The sequence below is a fragment of the Berghia stephanieae genome, chromosome 13, assembly GCF_034508935.2.
Source record: "Berghia stephanieae isolate SIO BIC M18660-M18661 chromosome 13, UCSD_Bste_1.3, whole genome shotgun sequence".
NCBI classification, from domain to species: Eukaryota; Metazoa; Mollusca; class Gastropoda; order Nudibranchia; family Aeolidiidae; genus Berghia; species Berghia stephanieae.
In genome coordinates, this window is record NC_088372.1 from 5,790,345 (window position 1) to 5,810,344 (window position 20,000).

The window sequence follows — 20,000 nt, forward strand, 5'->3', positions numbered from 1 at the left end:
GTTACAGTTTACGAAGGATATGGTCAAGATGTGAGTTTACGACACCTTAGGTCAGTATCATAATACGAGTTTACGAAGCTGCGGTCATGCTATGAGCTTACAGAGGCTGCGATTAGTGTCAGACTATGAGTTCACGAAGGCGACGCTCAGTTTACAAAGGCTATGATCAGTGTCAGACTATGAGTTCACGAAGGCGACGCTCAGTTTACAAAGGCTATGATCAGTGTCAGGCTATGAGTTTACGAAGGTTACGGTCAGTTTACAAAGGCTATGATCAGTGTCAGGCTATGAGTTTACGAAGGTTACGGTCAGTTTACAAAGGCTATGATCAGTGTCAGGCTTTGAGTTTACGACGGCTACGGTCAGGTCAGGCCGTCGAAAGGCTACGCTGCAACTCATACTTCTTCTGATATTATGATAATCATTTTTGAAACTTTGTTCAGTTTTTTTTTTACTCCCTGTTTATCGCACTCGGTTGCTTTTATACTTTCTGACATCACCCTTTCCTTATTTGCTCCTGTTAAAATATGGGTCAGATAAAAAGTGGAAACTGTTGACCGAGTGATAACGTAGAAAGCAAACAAATAATTTATACCTAATGTCAAAATTCCATTCAATTGTACCATTTTCTTTGACATGAGAATAAAGATGTCACTGTAACGTAAATTTGGGTTACTTTGCTTGAAGGTGTAACTTTTCCTCTGTGAATTTGGATCATTTTGAATAATCTCAGCTTTGTTGTTGCAGTTATTGTATCTACCCTTTAAAAAGACTTGAAGTTTTATCAAAGGAAATAATTACCACAGAACTAAACAATCTCTTATTATTGGTCCAAAATTCGAAAGGCAAGGTTTCCCCTTTAGGCAATATTATCCCAGTTGACGGTCTGATTTCAAACCGATGTCGGACAGTTGTGGGCATCGAAGGAAAGACCTCGTAGTCTCGGGTCTTTCGGGTCTCGGGTCAATATCATTCCCGATATCGAACGAAAAATCGCATAAATGTCCATTAAAAGTATAGAGGGAACGAAATTGACGCCACTCAGCCGTTTGTAATTGTTTTTAGCCAGCCATTTTTTATGAGTAGATAGTCCTCACTAAATTCTATCAATCAGACTAAAAACGTTCAAGGTTACACATTTTTTTTGTGTGTGTATTAGTACGTTATTTCCGACTGGCGGTTGTTGTGAGCATTTTGGACAAACGCATAGCATCCATATACAACTTTGCAAAATATTTCCCGCACGTACCTGTGATTTATTTATTTGACAATAAAAACCGTTACCCTGTTCGTTAATTGTCGTACTCCTGAAAAAACAAATATTAAAAAATTTGGCCAGAAAACTCGTCTTTCAAATAAATATCCATCGATTTAAACGACTCGTATCCCGGCAAAATCAAAACCTCTCAAACCTGGGAGTTCTTTTGAAAACCTCGGAGAGTTTTTGCCAAGATGAGGGCCATTTAAATCGATCGATAGTTGAAGGACAAGTTTTCTGGCCAAATTTTTAAATATGGCGTTTTTTTTCCCCCCAGAGTACGGCTTAACTGGTTAATAGTAGTATAATATATGACAGAGAGGGAGTGGAGAGAGAGAGAGAGAGAAAAAAAAGATATATATATATATATATATATATATATATATATATATATATATATATATATAGAGAAGAGAGAGAGAGGAGAGAGAGAGAGAGAGCGAGGGAGATATATATATATATATATATATATATATATATAGAGTGAGAGAGAAAAAAAAAAGAGAGAGAGAGAGAGAGAGAGAGAGAGAGAGAGAGAGAGAGAAAGAGAGAAAAGAGTGAAAAAAAAAGAGAGAGAGAGAGAAAAGAGTGAAAGAGAGAGAGAGAGAGAGAGAGAGAGAGAGGGAGGGAGGGAGAGAGAGAGAGAGAGAGAGGGAGAGAGAGAGGGAGGGAGAGAGAGAGAGAGAGAGGGAGGGAGGGAGAGAGAGAGAGAGAGAGAGAGAGGGAGGGAGAGAGAGAGAGGGGGGGGGGGAGAGAGAGAGAGAGAGAGGGAGGGAGAGAGAGAGAGAGAGAGAGAGAGAGAGAGAGAGAGCGTGGCAGACAACAGTGTCGTGTCAACTGACAAGCCGCTTTCTTTTAAATTTGGCCAGATAACACCAAATTTATTTTTTTTTAAATCACCTCACATATTTAAAATACAGATCTGTTTTATTGAGCGCTCATTCATTATGTGCCAAAATTTCCAAACCTAAGTCTTTAAAGACGTCTCTGGTTTGAGAGTTTTTGACCATGTCAGAGGTCATAAAAATCATCGAAATCGTTGATCGATATTTTTAGCCAAAGATTTGATTTCTGACCAAAAATGTATACCTGAGGTAATTTATTGTCACTGCAAGGCAGACGAGAGAGAGAGAGAGAGAGAGAGAGAGAGAGAGAGAGAGAGAGAGAGAGAGAGAGAGAGAGAGATGGCTGTTGGTCGGCCATAAATTTTGGGGAGGGTGCGCTGACCTCTCGTGACCCGGTAACGTCTCGCGGACAAAGGCGAACTTTTGCATTGTACGTACGTACGTATGTAACAAGTGGTTGACAACGACTATGAAACCTAGATAAATTATGGAGAAGGGGGGGGGGGGGGGGGGGGGGGGGTAGGCAGGGAGAGAGAGAGAGAGAGGGGGGGGGGAAGATAGATAGAGATAGATAGAGAGAGAGAGAGAGAGAGAGAGAGAGAGAGAGAGAGAGAGAGGATAAATTAATATATAATTTAGTGTTCAAGATGTTGATTTATTATTCCTATGTGGCTATGTGGTCTAGTGGTATGACACTCGCTTTCGGATCGGAAGGTCCTGGGTTAGAGCCTCGCGCTCGGCGCATAGTGTAACCCATTGTGTAAACTATTCATTATTAGTCATCCGGAGGACTGGTATCTACACACTTCCAATGAGTTTGGAACCAGAAAATACCAACGAAAGAGTGAAAAAGGAGAAGCTTCGTATAGGGAACAATACAGACAATGGACGTTTCGGGTACAAACCCTTCGTCAGCACAATACAAATTAACGTGGAAAACAAATAAAATAAAATGCATTGAGTACAGACGATAACAGTTATTTTGCATTTTATTTTATTTTATTTTATTTGTTTTCCACGTTAATTTGTGTATTGTTCTGCTGACGAAAGGTTTGTACCCGAAACGTCCATTGTCTGTATTGTTCCCATACGAAGCCTCTCCATTTTCACTCTTTCTTTAGTATTTTCACGATCCCAGACTTCAGGCAGCCACTACCGTTTTCTACTGGAACCAGAAAAGTAGAGTGTTTGACGTCACGACTTTTCTTACCCATGATGTTGCTGGATGGCATCTCTGTACGATTTGTAGTTTTGATGTGATAACCTTTACCCTTTGACCTTTATCACTACATCCACTGTGTACTTGTACTATAGATAGTTCGAAGATGACGTCACTCAGGTCTTTGTTATTGTTTTTTGCCATCCGCCTATATGAGTAATGCTCACTGAACTGTATTAACCTGACTATAAACGTTCATGGATACACACAGTTTTGTGTGTTGGTCCGTTATACTTCCGGATGGCAATGTTATGAGCTTCTCAGCCAAGCGCATACTATCTATAGATCGCTCCCATTAGAAAAGAAGAGGGTTTGACGTCACGACTTTTCTTACCCATGTTGTTGCTGGATGGCATCTCTGTACGATTTGTTGTTTTGAAGTGATAACCTTTACCCTTTGACCTTTATCACTACATCCACTGTGTACTTGTCGTATAGTGTAATATTCCGTGACCCGTTGCGTCAAATGGTTGTAATGGCCGTTTGTACTACGTAGATAAAGGAAATTGGAGTTTAAAGTCAACACGATCACCTGGGTGGGGATTCCCGACCCCCTACCTCCCAGAGTGGACAAGGGAGGTACTTGCTGGGTCTTCTACACCCCGCCCCCCTTCTCCCCCTGTATCTGCTTTCCAATTGTTTTCTGTCTTTGTCTTGGAATGAGATTACTTAGTATCTGTATCCAATCCATCCACAATCCATTCATTATCCATCCAGCTTGATGTCGGTGTGTGTCAACTCGCTTGTCTGTGTTTGTTTTCTGTCAACTTCAACCGGGTAATATATATATACTATGTGTAACCATGATCGTTTATAGTCTGGATAATACAGTTTAGTGAGAATTACTCATAAACGCGGATGGCAAAATATAATAACAAAGGCCCGAGTGACGTCATCTTCGTTCTATCTATAAAGTTGTATCTGTATCCAATCCATCCACAATCCATTATCCATCCAGCTTGATGTCCGTGTGTGTCAACTGGCTTGTCTGTGTTTGTTTTATGTCAACTCCAACAGCATGATATATTATTATTATTATAGCTGCGCAGACCTGACTTGAAAATTTAAAAATTCATAATGAGATTGAATGTAAGCTTCGATTTTATTACAAGAACAGATCAAATGAACGTTTCGGGATTCCCCTTTATCAACAAAATCCTAATTTCAATAAGTTTAAGTGATTCAATTTAAAGATGCTCAAGAAGTTCTTAATTCTACGAACGTTTCATGATGGTAGGCAGGTCTGTATGTCTATATTTGAAAAAAAAAATGGGGGGGGGGGGGGGGTGACCATTCTGTCGCACTCTGTAAATACACATTTGAAAAAAAAATTGGCCAGAAAACTCGTCCTTCAAATATCGATCGATTAAAATGACCCTCATCTTGGCAAAAAAAAAATGTATATATAAATAAATAAAAAAAATTAAAACACCAACAAATCTCCAACCTGGGACTTTAAAACAGTCCCAGGTTTAAGGGGTTTTGACAAGATGAGGGTCATTTTAATGACCTGTTATTTGAAGGACAAGTTTTCTGGACACAATTTTTTTAATGTGTTTTTCTCATAGTGCGGCAGTGACTGTTGTGGTTGGTGATTACAAGATAAAATAGGGCTATATATTTAATGTATGTAGTGTCTATAAACATTATAAGAATGTGTAATTTACCTATCCAGGATTAGTTAAATATAACTGCTTGGTATTAATGGGTATTATAGTCATATAGATAGTATGCGCTTGACTAAGAAGCTCACAACATTGTCATCCGGAAGTATAACGGACCAACACACAAAACTATGTGTAACCATGAACTTTTATAGTCTGGTTCATACAGTTTAGTGAGAAGTACTCATAAACGCGGATGGCAAAAAACAATAACAAAGACCTGAGTGACGTCATCTTCGAACTATCTATAGTCATTTTGTGCGACTTTGTTTAAATGATGGTATACATAGATAGTTCGAAGTTGACGTAACTCGCGTCTTTTTTTATTGTTCTTTTTTCCATCCGCGTATTTGAGTAATTCTCACTTAACTATATTTTTCAGACTATAAAAGTTCATGGTTACACATAGTTTTTGTGTGTTGGTCCGTTATACTTCCGGATGGCAATGTTGTGAGCTTCTTAGCCAAGCGCATACCATCTGTACAATATCAAGATGGTTTTAGGATTTGGTGATGAGGATGGTGTTTATAATATGTGAAAAAATAAATAAACAGTTTATGTTTGTTTGTAGTGGTGGGAGAAGTGTTGGCTATGAAGATAAAGATGATGGTGGTGGTGGGAGTCATAGTGGTGATGATGATGATGATGATGATGTTGATGATGATGATGAACACCGTTGTACTCGTTATCATCATCATCATCTCTATCATTATCATCATCATCATCATCATCGTCGCCATCATCATCATCATCATCATCATCACCATCGCCATCACCACCACCACCACCATACAACAAACAACAACACAATATCCTAATCATTATCACTATAATAATCCAAAAACAGCAACAGGTTCTCCACCCAACATCACCTGACCTCCCTCACGGAATGTTCACCTCATCAATATTCACTTCAACCCAGCAATTACCGTTCATAAACAAACATTTCAAAGACCACGAGCCGACATCAATGGAAAATCAACCATGGGTGAAATACAGTCAATTTATTTTCTAATTGATATTCATTGATTTTCAATTTCATCGAGAAAACTGTAAATCCTTACCCTTCATAGAGTGATCAAGTTACCCACTCAAGCTCTCAAGCGGCAATAAGTACAGTGGATTCTAGTTATCCGGATGCCGGGTACCCTGATAACTCTCATAGGCTCCAGCGTTTTGTCAATAAGATGTTATCGGATATATAGAGAACAAAGGTGTGATGTAATAAAAACAAAACAAACAAAAACATTGAGCTTTTATATAGCGCAATTATACACTAAATGTGCTCAAAGCGCTTTACAAGGGGTCCCCTGGCCAACAGCAACATTTAACATTTAGGACGGAAACTTGAATGACGCCTGTTAGGCGATGTTATAATTTTTTCGGACAGAGACAACGCTGTTAACGGCCAGATACTCATTTTACACATGAGTACGGTGAGAGAATGTGAGTAAAGAGCCTTCTCCAAGGCGACTCAACTATGCGCCGAGCGAGGCTCGAACCCAGGACCTTCCTATCCGAAAGCGAGTGTCATACCACAAGACCACATAGCCGCACCAACAACAAACAAACAAACGAAAACTGGTTCCAATCCCATTGGAAGTTACTGTTCCGGACGACTAGATACATAACTTGTGTAGTTGATCTTCTGTTTTCAGAGTGATGTCATCTTATTTTCTAGTCTAAGTATAGATAGAACGAAGTTGACGTCACTCAGGTCTCTGTTATTGTTTGTTTTGTTTTTTTTTACCATCCATGTTTATGAGTAATTTTCACTAAACTGTGTTAACCTGACTAAACGTTCAAGATTACACATAGTTTTTTGTGTGTGTTGGTCCGTTATATTTCCGGATGGCAATTTTGTGAGCTTCTTAGCCAAGCGCACAGCGTCGATATGCTTGTTGTTAATCGCCTCCGTTAACTTAAAGCCTGCCACTGCCACTCGGACTTGTATTGTGTCGTCATTTTTAGGTCAAAGCACCACGAAATGAATAGACACTTAGATAACCACGCCTCTCGGACATCGTCATAACGTAAACAATGGTAGTGATTTGGTTAACAAAGCGAACTTCAGAGGCTTTGCTATCAATGGTATGTATCTAAGTAAAATACCCACTGTTCTACCGCTGGATCAATAAAGCCAACACAGACAACTCTGTTCAAACTTGGATGTTTATAATCTGATCGAGAAAATCGTGTACTAACTAGTCACCCATTTGTCGGTTTAAAAACAATAACAATGATTAGAGAGAGAGAGAGAGAGAGAGAGAGAGAGAGAGAGAGAGAGAGAGAGAGAGAGAGAGAGAGAGACAGAGGTCAATTTCATTCACGTCATCGTTTATAAAGAACCCAACTATGTTTGTCCGAACACGTGTGAAGGTGTGTTACAAATTCCATGTTTTGATTAGTCCAAAATCTACTCGATAGTTTATTTTCGTTAATAGTTCTCAAGGAAACAAATTAATTATGATCCCATTGGTTAGACTTGAATACAACTCATGATTTGTATCTTTTGGAGGTCTGTCTTGTTTGTTTTTTTTGTTTTTTTTTTGTTTGTTTTTTTTTTTTGTTTTTTTTTGACGTATTGCTTTTCTTTGAAGACGTATTTTTCAGCCTATTTCACACAATTCTACACTCCTGTCATTTTTTCTTGGTATCTTAAAAGTCATCAGTTTGAATTAACCAGTAGATTTTTGACCAATCAAAAAAACTTACACACCCTCATACGTGCACGGACAAACATATTTGGTTGTTTATAAACAGTAACGTGAGTGAAATCGTCCTCTCTCTGATCATTGATATTGTTTTTATAGATAGTATGCGCTTGGCTAAGAAACTCATAACATTGCCATCCGGAAGTATAGCAGACCAACACACATAACTATGTGTAACGTTAAACGTTTATAGTCTGGTTGATACAGTTTAGTGAGAACTTCTCATAAACGCGAATGGCAAAAAACAATAACATAGACCTGAGTGACGTCATATTCGAACTATCTATATCGCCAGATGGGTCACAAGTTATCACACGATTTTCTCGATCAGATTTTAAACGGTTACATTTATACATCGTTTTCTGTGTTAGTTCTATTGACCAAGCTGTTGAACAGTGGGTACTCTATTTAGACACATACCATCGGTAGTAAAACCTGCGTAGTTTGCTGTGTCTACCAATCACTACCATTATTTACATTATGACGATTGTCCGAGAGGCGTGGTTATCTACCTGTTAATTCAGAGGATCATTTACACGTTTAAGTACCCAACCCTCCGTACATCGTGCATCCCCCCCCCCCCCCCCCCCCCCCCCCCCCCCCCCCCCCATCTGTTCGCGATATCAACCAAACACAGCTTGCGACTATTTTCGAGTTCCGACGACGACTTGATGAAAGGGAAGTAACACACTTTTAAACACTAGGTATTGTACGTGACAGACTTGTTTCCCTTGCATTGAAATCGTTTGTTTTGACGTTTGACTTGTTTTACCTCTTGTTAAATCAAGAGGCCTGGGCGGGGTTCATGACCCGACAAGGGAGTTACTTACTATGTCTTCTAATCCCCCTAAATCTGTTTTTCAATTGCTTTCTGTCTTTGTCTTGGAATGAGATTACTTGGTTTTGTCCTAGCCCTTGTCGGAGTCCTTCCTTGCCTTCCAGGACGAGAGACGCATGCGCACAACCAACATGACGTTCTCTCTCTAAAACTTTTCATTATCATCATCATCATCATCATCATCATCATCATCATCATCATTATTATTATTATTATTATTATTATTATTATTATTATTATTATTATTATTATTATTATTATTATTATATTATATTATATTATATTATTATTATTATTATTCGCTAACAACGAATCAACATTCAAATGATCATTCTAGACGTTTCACACATCGACCCAAGTTATGTACATCATCATCATCTTCATAGCTTGTCGCTCCAACACCGAAACCAACTCCATAGCATCTCTGTGGAGCAGACTCTCTCTTTGTTCATGGTTAGTACAGCTGCTCGGCCCGTCCTGGCATTCTCTAAGGATGTGTGCTCCATCGTCTGCTCTGGGCATCCACATTCACACACGCGTAACACTTAGTTATGTTTACATTTCACGATTGATTGATTGATTGATTGATTGATTGATTGTTTTTTTCACTTTTCACGCGCACCGTTTTCGTTGGAAGTTTTCCTTTTGTTCAACGACACAGATTTATTATTCTCTTCAAGGGGTTGGGTAAGTCTTGACGGTAAGGATTTATTTGATGTTATATTAAAATAGAAAGCACTTTATGATCAGAAAACGCTCGTTTGTTATTAACTCACTCAATCCTAGAGATTTTTGCTACTTTTCAAAATTGGAAAAAAAAATTATTAAAAATGAGCATGTACATAGATAGTTTTATTCAACTATCATTAACATGTAAAAACTAAAAACATTAGCTTTGATACTACGCCTATAATTTGCCTCATAAAAAATGTAATAAATAGGCATGGGGTAAAAGTAACCCGGGTAAACTACGGATATATTCGGTGTTAGGGTTGAGTGAGTTAAACTAAAAATATCTGTAATAGGTTTCGTTTCAACCGACGTGTCTTCTGGCACTTTCCTACTCTCCTCATTTCTTGGAGTTGATGTCATGACTTTTCTACCCTATAGGTATCAACCTGCATTTAGGAGGATTGCTGAATTATTGTGGCGGATCTAGACATGTCAGCTCAAAGTCATTGATTACTGTGATTGACATTCACTGTTGTGTGTGTGTGTGTGTGTGTGTGTGTGTTTAATGTGTTTTTGTGTGTGTGTGTGTTGGTGTGTGTTTGTGTGTGTGTGTGTGTGTTTGTGTGGGTGGGTGTTTGTGTGGGTGTTTGTTGGTGTGTGTTTGTGTGTGTGTGTGTTTGTGTGGGTGTGTGTTTGTGCGTGTGGGTGTGTATGTGTATGGGTGTGTGTTTGTGTGTGTGTGTGTATGTTATGAGACTTCGTGCAGTCGTTCCAATGCCACTGTATTGACGCATGTTCAATCCTGTTATAGATAGTATGCAGATGACGTCACTCAGGCCTTTGTAATTGTTTTTGCCATCCGCGTTTGTGAGTTGTTCTCACTAAACTGTATTAACCAGACTATAAAAGTTCATGGTTACACAGAGTTTGTGTGTTGGTCCGTTATACTTCCGGTTGGCAATGTTGTGAACTCCTTGGCCAAGCGCATTCTATCTAGATAGATAGATAGATAGATAGATAGATAGATAGATAGATAGATAGATAGATAGATAAAGAAAGAGAGGAAGAGAGAGAGAGAGAGAGAGAGAGAGAGAGAGAGAGAGAGAGAGAGAGAATGGGTAGGAGTGAGGTGTCTGTTCAATGTTATAGTTATCATATAACGTTATGACAAGTGTAACTAAATGACAAATTGCCATATTTGTGGACAATAAAGATCTATTATTATTATTATTATTATAATAGCATTCACTTTCTCTCACTATTGCCCCCCCCCCCCCCCCCCCCCCCCCCGTTTCCATGTGTGTGCATCGCCCTCCGTCTATTCCCCCCCCTCTCTCTCTCTCTCTCTCTCTCTCTCTCTCTCTCTCTCTCTCTTTCTTTATCTATCTATCTATCTATCTATCTATCTATCTATCTATCTATCTATCTATCTATCTATCTATCTATCTATCTATTTATCTATCTCATACACACATACACACACGCACACACATACACATAATTACATACTTACACATACACACACTTACATACATACTCTTATAATTACCCCAACATATCAACGTTCAGAGGCAGCGAGTCGCATTTATGACGTTCATCACATCGGGGGCTTTCCCTACCACCATCTTTACAATCAATAGGATTCAATAGTCTGATGTCACGTCCGCCCAGCAATGAGCAGCTTGGTTCTAAACCAAGAAAATCGGTACTTTTTATTCTTCCTGCCGGCTAGAACGTTTTCACATGTCATGTGATCAGAATGTATATAAATCAAATCATGATCCTATTTATAATGGGGTTTTTTATCTTCTGGATACACTTTTATGCTCGTCGGAGAAATATTTCATAAGGGCGTCCGCCATTGTTCCGATAGTTTAGAAGCATTTACTAAGTTACAATGCGTCATTACGAGGGAAGTAACGTCATGACTGTTGAAGCGTATTATAAAATCTGGTTTGTATGTTTGTGTCGTCGGAACGTTGTTCATTTTCCACCATGCCGTGTTGATTGTTAAGTTCTGGTTTGTATGTTTGTGTCGTCGGAACGTTGTTCATTTTCCACCATGCCGTGTTGATTGTTAAGTTCTGGTTTGTATGTTTGTGTCGTCGGAACGTTGTTCATTTTCCACCATGCCGTGTTGATTGTTAAGTTCATTATATTTTCATGTTCATTTTGCTTTAATTCTTAATTTTTAAAATTATTATGGCATATTTTTGTTATAATTTGTTGTTTTCATTTTCAATTTCACATCGTCAGTGAAGTGGCCGAGTGGTTAAAGCATTACGCAGTGACCCGGAATGTCCCGTGTTCGAGCCTCGCTTCAGGCACTTTCGTTCTGTTTTTTTTTTCTTTGACTTACTTGACTTATGTCTCTCGGCTCCTGGCGGAGCATGGGGCCTCAACAGCAATATTATTAACCCCCCAATTTTCTCACCTGGACAACACGGGTGGTTCCACTTGACATCAGACATCTTGTTTGATGAATTATCTATATTATTCCTTCGTGGAATGCCTAGGCGACGATGTCATATTATGATATCGTGACGGAAGGGCAATTTTTAAAAACATTTCTTTTTCAATTATTGCTTGGTGAGAATCTTAGAAATTAATTATTTTAAAAAAAAACTGCCAACTGGGGTAACTTTGCCTCTGTAAATTTGGAGCATGCTGTGTGAGCTTAGCTGTGTTGTTGATATTTTAATTGAAATATTATTATTGTCGCACAATTAAAATACTCTCATTCATTCATTAATGCTTTCATTTGTTCATCCACCAAATTGACTAATTCATTCATTAATTTTTTTATCCATGCATTCAAATGAATGAATGAATTAATTATTTATGCATTCATTCATGCAATCATTCATTCGTTCATACTTTTATTTATAATAATTGAGAGTTAATATCAGCTTTAATAATCGTAAACATTTTGATAAGCGGACTGCCCAGTAGCTGAAAGCATTGGAGTTACAAGTGGAAAACCTCATGATCATCATCATCATCATCATTATCATCATCATCACCACCACCACCATCTTCATCATCATCATCATCATCATCATCATCATCATCATCATCATCATCATCATCATCATCATCATCACCACCACCATCATCATCATCATCATCATCATCATCATCATCATCATCATCATCATCATCACTACCTTCATATAATCATCACAATCACCATTAACATCATCATCATCATCAGCATCATCATTATTATCATCATCATCATCATCATCATCACCACCACCACCACAATCATCATCATCACCACCACCACAATCATCATCATCACCACCACCACCACTACCATCTTATCCCCCCCCCCCCAGACTGGACGGCATCCTAGGAGTGTACGCCCACTACCAACGCCTCCAGTCTTCCTCCTCCTCCTCTTCCTCCTCCTCCTCCTCCTCCTCCTCATCATCATCATCATCATCATCATCATCATCATCATCATTACCATCATCATCACCACCATTTTATTTATTTATCCCCCCAGACTGGACGGCATCCTAGGAATGTACGCCCACTACCAACGCCTCCAGTCTTCCTCCTCCTCCTCCTCCTCCTCCTCCTCATCATCATCATCATCATCATCATCATCATCATCATTACCATCATCATCACCACCATTTTATTTATTTATCCCCCCAGACTGGACGGCATCCTAGGAGGGTACGCCCACTACCAACGCCTCCAGTCTTCCTCCTCCTCCTCCTCCTCCTCCTCCTCCTCCTCCTCCTCCTCCTCTCCTCCTCCTCCTCCTCCTCCTCTCTCATCATCATCATCATCATCATCATTACCATCATCATCACCACCATTTTATTTATTTATCCCCCCAGACTGGACGGCATCCTAGGAGTGTACGCCCACTACCAACGCCTCCAGTCTTCCTCCTCCTCCTCCTCCTCCTCATCATCATCATCATCATCATCATCATCATCATCATCACCATTTTATCTCCCCAGACTGGACGGCATCCTAGGAGGGTACGCCCACTACCAACGCCTCCAGTCTTCCTCCTCCTCCTCCTCCTCCATCTCCTCCTCATCATCATCATCATCATCATCATCATCATCATCACCATTTTATCCCCACAGACTGGACGGCATCCTAGGAGGGTACGCCCACTACCAACGCCTCCAGTCTTCCTCCTCCTCCTCCTCCTCCTCCTCCATCTCCTCATCATCATCATCACCACCACCATTTTATCCCCACAGACTGGACGGCATCCTAGGAGGGTACGCCCACTACCAACGCCTCCAGTCTTCCTCCAGAGACGACGATGTCGTAGATCACCTCAACCACATCTACACCGTTATCTTACTCATCGTCTTTGCCATCTTTGTCTCCGGCAAGCAGTACGTAGGTAAGTCCCATAGAGCCGTAGAACATCCCCACAAATGTGGCACTCATCGTCTTCGCCATCTTTGTCTCCGGCAAGCAGTACGTAGGTAAGTCCCATAGGGCCGTAGAAGATCCCCACAAATGTGGCACTCATCGTCTTCGCCATCTTTGTCTCCGGCAAGCAGTACGTAGGTAAGTCCCATAATGCCGTAGAACATCCCCACAAATGTGGCACTCATCGTCTTCGCCATCTTTGTCTCCGGCAAGCAGTACGTAGGTAAGTCCCATAGGGCCGTAGAACATCCCACAAATGTGGCACTCATCGTCTTCGCCATCTTTGTCTCCGGCAAGCAGTACGTAGGTAAGTCCCATAGGGCCGTAGAACATCCCCACAAATGTGGCACTCATCGTCTTCGCCATCTTTATCTCCGGCAAGCAGTACGTAGGTAAGTCCCATATGGCCCTAAAACATCCCCACAAATGTGGCACTCATCGTCTTCGCCATCTTTGTCTCCGGCAAGCAGTACGTAGGTAAGTCCCATATGGCCCTAGAACACCCCCACAAATGTGGCACCCATCGTCTTCGCCATCTTTGTCTCCGGCAAGCAGTACGTAGGTAAGTCCCATATGGCCCTAGAACACCCCCACAAATGTGGCACTCATCGTCTTCGCCATCTTTGTCTCCGACAAGCAGTACGTAGGTAAGTCCCATAGGGCCCTAGAACATCCCCTCTCCCCCCAAATGTGGCGCATTAGGTGCACAGAAACGTTCTAACATGGAGCAGCTGGATAGTCTTCACTTCCAAACTTGAAAGTACCGGGTTCAACACATAATGCCCCCCCCTCCCTTCCCACTGTTTGTAGTCGTGGGGGTCCAGATAGCTCAGTTGGCAGAGCACTAAGTTCACACGCAAAGGGACCAAGGTCGATCAGGGTGCAGATGAGATATTTTCATGACACCCATATCCACCCAGGTGTTTTTTTCTGTTGTATTTTTTTTAATGATTTTTTTTTTAGTATTGCTTTTTTTTTTTGTAATTTTATTTATTTAGATTTTTATTTTTGTGTCTATCCTTTTTTTTCGTTTTGTTTTGTTGTTGGTTTTTTTTTGGGTGGAGTTGGGTGAGTTTAATTTTGTTCTTTGTTTGTGTGTGAGTGTGTGTGTGTGTGTGTGTGTGTGCATACGTCTATTGTTTGTTTGTTTGTATGCCATTGGCAATATTGGTTCAAATGTCACATCCTATTAATCTGACTCTTTTATTGATTTATTGAATTGAATTTTATTTTTAATTTAGTTTTTTTTTTTTGTTTGTTTTTTTTTTGTTTTTTGGTTTTTTTTTTTACTTTGTTTTCCTGTCGTCCATTTCCAGGGAACCCGATTGAGTGTTTTTCCGAGGACTTGGAGTTCGGATACGCCAAGAGAGAATACGCCCGGACCTATTGCTGGTTGAAGAACACGTACAAAGTGGGCTCTCTCTCCCCTCTGCCCGAGTCGGAGACGGATAGACAGAAGGCGGAGATTCCTTATTACCAATGGGTGAGGACATTGTGTCGCTCTTTAAAACACACACACACTCACACACACACACCTACACACACACACACACACATACACACACATCTACAAAGTGGGCTCTCTCTCCCCTCTGCCCGAGTCGGAGACGGATAGACGGAAGGCGGAGATTCCTTATTACCAATGGGTGAGGACATTGTGTCGCTCTTTAAAACACACACACACACACACACACACACACATCTACAAAGTGGGCTCTCTCTCCCCTCTGCCCGAGTCGGAGACTGATAGACGGAAGGCGGAGATCCCTTATTACCAATGGGTGAGGATATTGTGTCGCTCTTTAAAACACACACACACATACACACACACACACACACACACACACACCTTCAAAGAGGGCTTTCTCTCCCCTCTGCCCGAGTCGAAGACGGATAGACGGAAGGTGGAGATCCCTTATTACCAATGGGTGAGGACATTGTCTTCCTCTTTAAAACACACACACACACACACACACACCTACACACACACTTACACACACCTACACACACAATCAAGATCAATAACACAAGGTATGTGTCCAACCCTCCGGAAGTGTAGTTTTACCAGACCTGGTCAGTCCACGGAACATTCGTAGAAATACGAATTTTTGGCTCCAGCTACAGAGATGCATAGATGGTCTCTTTGACTCAGTAAATCTTGTTTAAAAGGACAGATTAGTTCCTTGAGACTTATATTCAGGACTTTGGAGCATTTTTTTGAGCCATTCTCAAACCAAATTTTTATTTGTAAAGCTATTTAAAGTGAAATCATCTTTTTTTCGCTCTTGGAAATTATGAAATTTTGAAATTTCAAATAGGCAGCTCTGGTTTTACACTTCCAAAGATATAGGAACCAGTGTTTTTGGGGTTTTTTTTTTTGTTTGTTGACGTCACACTTTTCTTCCCTAATATACTAGTAGTGGTAGTAGCGTATGGCTACACCTCCAAATTCATCTCGTCAACCCAGCTTCGAAAGTCTTCCTCCGCCATAAGGACAGTCCCATAGCCACCTTCAAGTTTATTGAGCTTTATATAGCGCAATATCCACTAAATGTGCTCAAAGCGCTTTACAAGGTGTCCCTGGTCAACAGCAACATTTAACATGTAGGACGGGACATGACGCCTGTTAGGCGATATTGCAATTTTTCGGACAAAGACAACGATCCGAAAGCGAGTGTCATACCTCTAGACCAAATAGCCGCACTGGACAATGAGTGGAGACGATGTGATCGCTGATCTCTGGGGCTGCCTGGCATTTCCGGCAGGTATCACTGTTTCCTAGCCCTAGTATTCTGACAGTGTAGGATATAGATAGAACGTCACTCAGGCCTTTGTTGTTGTTTTTTTTTTTTTTTTTTTTTTTTTTTTTGCCATCCGTGTTTATGAGTAATTCTCACTAAACTGTATTAACCTGACTATAAACGATCATAATTACACACAGTTTTGTGTGTTGGTCCGTTATATTTCCGGATGGCCACGTTGTGAACTTCTAAGCCAAGCTCATACTATCTATAACACTTCTTTTCTTCTGCTCCCAGGTACCCGTGGTTCTGCTCGTTCTGGCCGCCATGTTCAAACTTCCAAACCTGCTCTGGCGACTGACGAGCTACAGTTGTGGCCTTGACCTTACAAAGGTGTCCTCCCTGGTCAACGACTCGAGGCTGATGGACCAGGACAAATCACGAGTGGCCATTCAACAGATGGCTGGTACGACGGTATAGATAGTATGCAGATGATGTCACTCAGGCCTTTGTTATTGTTTTTGCCATCCGCGTTTGTGAGTTGTTCTCACTAAACTGTATTGACCAGACTATAAACGTTCATGGTTACACAGAGTTTGTGTGTTGGTCCGTTATACTTCCGGATGGCAATGTTGTGAACTCCTTGGCCAAGCGCATTCTATTTATAGACGGGTAGATAACCACGCCTCTCGGACAATCGTCATAATGTAAACAATGATAGTGATTGGTAGACACAGCAAACTACACAGGTTTTACTATCGATGGTTTGTGCTTAAGTAAAATACTCACTGTTCTACCGCTCGATCGATAGAACCAACACAGAAAATTATGTGTTAACCTAAACGTTTATAATCTGATCAAGAAAATCGTGTGATAACTAGTCACCCATTTGGTGGTATAAAAACAATAACAATGATCAGAGAGAGGTCGATTTCATTTACGTTACTGTTTATGAGCAACCAACTATGTATGTCCGAGCACGTGTGAGGGTGTGTCACAAATTCCATGTTTTGATTGGTCAAAAATCTACTGGCTATTTGTGCGGCGACGTGGTCACGTGGTATGACACTCGCTTTTGGATCGGAAGGTCCTAAAAAATAAAAATAAATAAAAATAAAATTCTCTTTATTCATCATCCCCAAGGGGAAATTTGTCTTTAGGATCTATTCCAATGGAAGACGGGAATAACCCAGGCGTCATCCGCAGAGCAGCGCCGCAAATTGAGCTAGGGCGAGGTGTTTTGCTCAAGGCCACACAACGCAGCAGCGGGTGATTGAACTCGGTACCTTTCGGGTAGGAAGCAAAGACCGTACCACTGAGCCACGCTGCCCCTGGGTTCGACCCTCGCTCGGCGCATAGTTGAATCCTTGGAAAAAGGCTCTTTACTCACACTATCTCATCGTAATCAGGAGTAAAATAAGTACCTGCCCGTTAGCAGCGTTGTTTCCGTTGAAAAAAAAATGTATTATCGCCTAACAGGCGTCATGTCTCGTTCTACATTTTACGAGAAAACAAATTACATATCCCAATTGGTTGAACTGTTGAACGCAACTTATGACTTTTTCCTATTAGGTGGTCGTTGACTTGTATTTTGCCGTCATTTTTTGATCAGTGTCAGGCAATGAGTTTACGAAGGCTACGGTCGTCGGATAGTGTAGATTTCAGAGTGTACGTCCGCTTGGCCTTCGTAAACTCATGGCCTGACACTGACCGTAGCCATCGTTTACTTATGGCCTGACACTGACCAAAATATAACGTCAAAAGACAAGTCTTTGGCCCCAATAGAAAACAAATATTGAGTTAAATTCAATAGTTCAACCAATGCGATCACTTGTTACATAGACCACCACTGAAGACAACTCACTAGACTAAAATTACGTCAAAATATAGGTCTTAGTGGGTCTTAGTGTCAGGCCGTAGCCATCGTTAACTTATAGCCAGACACTAGAATCCAACTAGGACTTATAGTTTGACGTCATTTTTAAGGTTTGTGCAGCGTCTAGTGAGTTGTCGTTAGTAGAGCTCAAGGAAACAAGTGAAGCCATTGATTGACCTATTGAATACAACTCACGATTTGTTTTCTTTTGCGGCCAAAGACTTGTCTTTTGATGTCATTTATTGTCAGTGTCAGGCTATAACTTTACGATGGCTGCGATCTTAGTACCAGGCTATAAGTTCATTTAATAGCGTGTACATTTCCGAAGATGTTATTGGCCATAGCTACCTTTAGTACACGTCAAGCAGCCGAATCGATCAGCTCCACAGTTTTAGAGAATTTACCACTAATTTGACACACTGCTCAGGAAATTTTTCAATCGCCTACTGTGCAGACCTGTGTAAGATGTCCGACAATTGCCGGATTTCCGACAACATCACCACAATCTTTTTACTCTCTGCTTAAAAAACTTTCTCTTTATGTATGCATATTGAATTAAAAAAATAATTCAGACAATTTTTTCGGCTGCCTCTTACAGAACTGCATGTGTTCAAATTCTCAGTGATGTTCGGTGTTTGTGGAACTGATCGCTTTGAGTGATAGTGATAGGCAAGTACTCAACACGGCTATGGTTGTGCGGCTATGTGGTCTTCTGGTATGACACCCGCTTTCGGACGGGAAGGTCCTGGGTTCGAGCTTCGCCCGGCGCATGGTTGAGCCCTTGGAAAAGGCTCTTTACTCATTTTATCTCACCGTACTCAGGTGTAAAAATGAGTACCTGGCAGTTAACAGCGTTGTCTCTGCCCGAAAACAAATGTAATATCGCCTAACAGGCGTCATGTCCCGTCTTACAAGTTAAATGTTGCTGTTGGCCAGGGACCTCTTGTAAAGCGCTTTAAGCACGTTTAGTGGATATTGCTCTATATTAAAAATGCTCTATTTTTTAAAAACATGGCTATGGTTGTAGGCTTTGAATCAAACGTTTCACACAAGCAGCATTCTTGTCCACCCCTCTTCAACCCCCCCCCCCCACTACCCCTTCCAAAACTATCCCATAATTCCACACAGGTCACATTGACAGATGGATATCGTCCAATCACGTCTTTCAATCGACACCACCTGACCGCTTTCAGCGAATCATGAACAAGTTTTGCTGCATTTTCCAATGGGGAATGAGGTAAGATTTTTTTTTTTTTTTTGTAGTTTAACCTTTCAGAATAGAATAAGCGTACATGAATTAACTTCGGCCTCATTGGGGGATGGGGGTGTAGGGGGGGGGGGAGGAATCTTTTCGAATCTGGGAGAGACGTCTCTGAACCATCAAGAGGAAGCACTGGGTGGTTGCAGACTGGTGTTTGGAACCTAAGAACAGGACCGCTTCATCTTTGGAGACTTTCCGACTCTCCCCCCATTTATATGTCGTGGCAAAGAACCTGAAACGGTATAGCTTCTGACGGTTAAATGTTGCTTTGTGACGGGCGGTTCATGACTGTACATGACTGCGGTAATGATTTTGCTGCCTGGATAGAGTAATGACGCATAAGAACTAAGTAACTGGCTCTAAACTATCGGAACAATGGCGGACGCCCTTATGAAATACTTCTCAGACGAGCATAAAAGTGTATCCAGAGGAAGAAAGCATTATAATAAATCTGATCATATTTTTACTTCTATACATTCTGATCACATGACATGTGAAA

At 40.9% G+C, this 20,000-nt stretch overlaps 1 protein-coding gene across 1 annotated transcript in view; it reads left to right on the forward strand.

Annotated features, from left to right (window-relative positions):
- LOC144959182 (innexin unc-9-like) overlaps positions 1–20,000 on the forward strand; it is a 140,819-nt gene that overhangs the window by 103,753 nt on the left and 17,066 nt on the right. The window contains exons 2-5 of the mRNA XM_078891723.1: positions 13,443–13,591; positions 14,940–15,106; positions 16,662–16,830; positions 19,369–19,477. Of these exons, the coding sequence (XP_078747849.1) occupies positions 13,443–13,591; positions 14,940–15,106; positions 16,662–16,830; positions 19,369–19,477 (594 nt within the window). The remainder of the gene's footprint in view (positions 1–13,442; positions 13,592–14,939; positions 15,107–16,661; positions 16,831–19,368; positions 19,478–20,000) is intronic.